Source organism: Teleopsis dalmanni, chromosome X (assembly GCF_002237135.1).
Source record: "Teleopsis dalmanni isolate 2A chromosome X, ASM223713v2, whole genome shotgun sequence".
NCBI lineage: Eukaryota > Metazoa > Arthropoda > Insecta > Diptera > Diopsidae > Teleopsis > Teleopsis dalmanni.
The window spans coordinates 67,434,776-67,437,686 of NC_051848.1; the positions used below are offsets into that span (position 1 = coordinate 67,434,776).

A 2,911-nucleotide genomic window follows, 5' to 3' on the forward strand; every position below is an offset into this window, starting at 1 on the left:
TATTTTTATGTCATCCTATTTATGAAACAGTTTTAGTGAGTTGTTGTTAATGATTAAAACTATTGACATAAATAAATATTCAGTAATAATTATTAAAAAAGTAATGGAATACATGACTACTGATTTGTGTTGATAATTATACTCGTAATTAATTAAAAATGATCTTCCAGTTTTTTTTAATTATTTCAATTTAATAAAATAAATTAAAAGTTCACTTGACTATTTTATTAACATTAAAATAGAAGATATATTTCAGCTAGTTTCGTACTTTTTAGAGAGGTAACAATATATTTCAATATTTCACTTGTTAAGTACATTAGAAATTTTGAGTTAGTCAAGACAATTTGTCAGTATATAGTCAGTATTCACAGAAATGATGCTTTTTCAGTCAAGATCCCAGCGGTGCTTATATCTACGTTTGTAGGGAATTTTATTTTTGTATTTCTGAATTAGATCGTCATAGTTCGAACGCCTATTACGTTTCTTGTGACACAAAGCAGTACTAGGTTGGTAACCATTAGAGAAGGAATCACTTGAATCACTTTCAGAAGAATCATTTTCAGAACAAGCATTTTGAGATACTGAGTGTTTTCCACTTTTCTTATTATCAACACTAAAAAGAAATGTCCCATATGGTAAAGGCGAATTAGTTTCTATAACATATTTGTAACCATCGCTCATTTCTTTTTTCTTTTGTGGTAAAATCACAATAGCTTTACGTTGTTGTTCTTTTATTTTGACTTCTTTCTTTCGTTTATCAGGTATTGAGCTATTGCAAGATTCATTATCAGTATGCATTTCTTTTTTAAGCCGTCTAATTTTCTTTCTAGCTTTTCCCTTTTGTCTTGCTGGTAGCCCTGATAATTTCATTCTATACTTTTTTCCAACTTTATTACGTTTGAGACATTTCTTATTTTGTCTATGTTTTAGCTTTTCAATTCCTATACGTTCATGAAGACGACCATCGATATCTACATAACTTTTCTCAGAAAATGAATTTTTGTTAGTGTTAACTATAGTTAAAGATTGTTGCATTAGTTTCTTCACCTCCTTTTGTTTTTTTAAAAATGCACGTATATTAGCATTAGTAGAATTGAGCATGCATGCTTTTTTCCGAATTTTAACCAGTTTTGATAATCTCTTTTTACCCACTTTAGCTATTTTATTATACATAAGAGATTTCTTCTTTGGCTTACGTTGAAACTTTACAGCGGTTATTGTATCATGCCTACTAGAATCGGTTTCGCATTTACTGTTCCTATTTGAGTTTTCTGTACGCCTCTGTGTAGTTGATGACTGTTCCATGAGTTTCTTCACCTCTTTTTGTTTTTCCAAAAACGCACGTATATTAGCATTAGTAGAACTAAGTATGTAGGGTTTTCTCTGATGAGGGGCCACTTTATTGCGTTGGAGACATTTCTTTTTTTGTTTGGGTTGTAATTTTACATTGGCAAGATAACCAGCACTATTAGAATCAGTGTCCACTTTATCCTTATCTGCTTCAAAATTTTCTGTATTAGCCAGTGCAATCGATGAATTTGGCATTAGTTTCATCACATGTTCTTGTTTTTGAAAGAATGTACGTACAGGAGTGCAAGTGGACTTACTGGATTTCCATTGAAGAGGAGCCTTCTTTAAGCCTTTCTTACGATGTGTATTACTAGCCTTTAATAAGAAAGAATTTTTATTACACTTTTTTGTGAAGTATTTATTCCTGCAGTTGTACTGATACTTACATTGTCTGAATTTTTAATTTCACCGAAGTTCAGTGTGGTTTGATTTCCTGGCATACCAAAATATTGCATGCTGTTATTTGGATCAATCACTCCACCACATGTTGGACAAATTTGTGTTCCCGTAACGTTGTTAGGCTGATCTTGCCCATTTTTTTTCATGTTTATTTCCGCCATTATTTTTTGTTATCAAAATTATCTACAACCGTAAAAAAATAAAATTTTTTTTATATGAGATAAACTTTCATTTTATTTATGAGTATAATTTTTTATTTTATTTTTTTTAAAAATCGAAAACAACTAGATTAAATTTTTACTAATCTACAAGTTGATAACTGCTATGCACTTTACTAGTAATAAATTATTTCTTAGATTTCAAAGTAATGGCGATTTCGATTGGTAAATCAGGATTCAATCTAGATTTATTCTCGATCTGTCAAATTTTGTTGCTAAATCGAACATTTTTAGAGTGATCTAACATTTTTGTAGTAGTGCTAGTAGAGATTTATACTTTCCATCAAATTTCTTGTCAAAATTATCTACAAACGTAAAAAAATAAAATTTTTTTTATATGAGATAAACTCATTTTATTTATGAGTATAATTTTTTATTTTATTTTTTTTAAAAATCGAAAACAACTAGATTAAATTTTTACTAATCTACAAGCTGATAACTGCAATGCACTTTACTAGTAATAAATTATTTCTTAGATTTCAAAGTAATGGCGGTTTCGATTGGTAAATCAGGATTCAATCTAGATTTATTCTCGATCTGTCAAATTTTGTTGCTAAATCGAACATTTTTAGAGTGATCTAACATTTTTGTAGTAGTGCTAGTAGGGATTTATACTTTCCATGAACTCATATGTATATCGAATCAAATCACACTTTGTCTATTAAATCATGTAAAACAGCTGTTATTTTCAAGGTAATCTTGCTACTCTGGCAAAGTATCTAAAATGTTATAAATAAATTTCGAGTATTATACTTCTGGCCCTAGATTCAGCGATCGAAAATAAATCTATACTATAAGTGTATTAAAGGAGTATCTTGATTAAAAAAATAATCCAGATATACTAATCGAAAAAGCCATCACTAATATAATTAAATAAAATAAGTTCATCGACTTTTTTAGAGTTCTTTTGACATTACTTAAATTCCAATTTTACAAAGTTTTAT

General features: G+C 28.8%; 1 protein-coding gene across 2 annotated transcripts; it reads right to left on the minus strand.

Annotated features, from left to right (window-relative positions):
* Nucleotides 1-215: 215 nt before the first annotated feature.
* Nucleotides 216-2,296, minus strand: LOC119662452. 2 transcript variants are annotated; one of them, XM_038072074.1, is made up of 3 exons: nt 2,213-2,296; nt 1,737-1,932; nt 216-1,665 (listed from the first exon to the last, which is right to left on the minus strand). In XM_038072074.1, exons 2-3 carry the CDS (start codon nt 1,908-1,910, stop codon nt 385-387), a joined length of 1,455 nt encoding a protein of 484 aa, XP_037928002.1. In that variant the 5' UTR covers nt 1,911-1,932; nt 2,213-2,296; the 3' UTR covers nt 216-384. The 2 variants fall into 2 exon arrangements, with proteins under 2 accessions (XP_037928002.1, XP_037928003.1); XM_038072075.1 differs by having other exon boundaries at nt 2,245-2,261.
* Nucleotides 2,297-2,911: the final 615 nt, after the last annotated feature.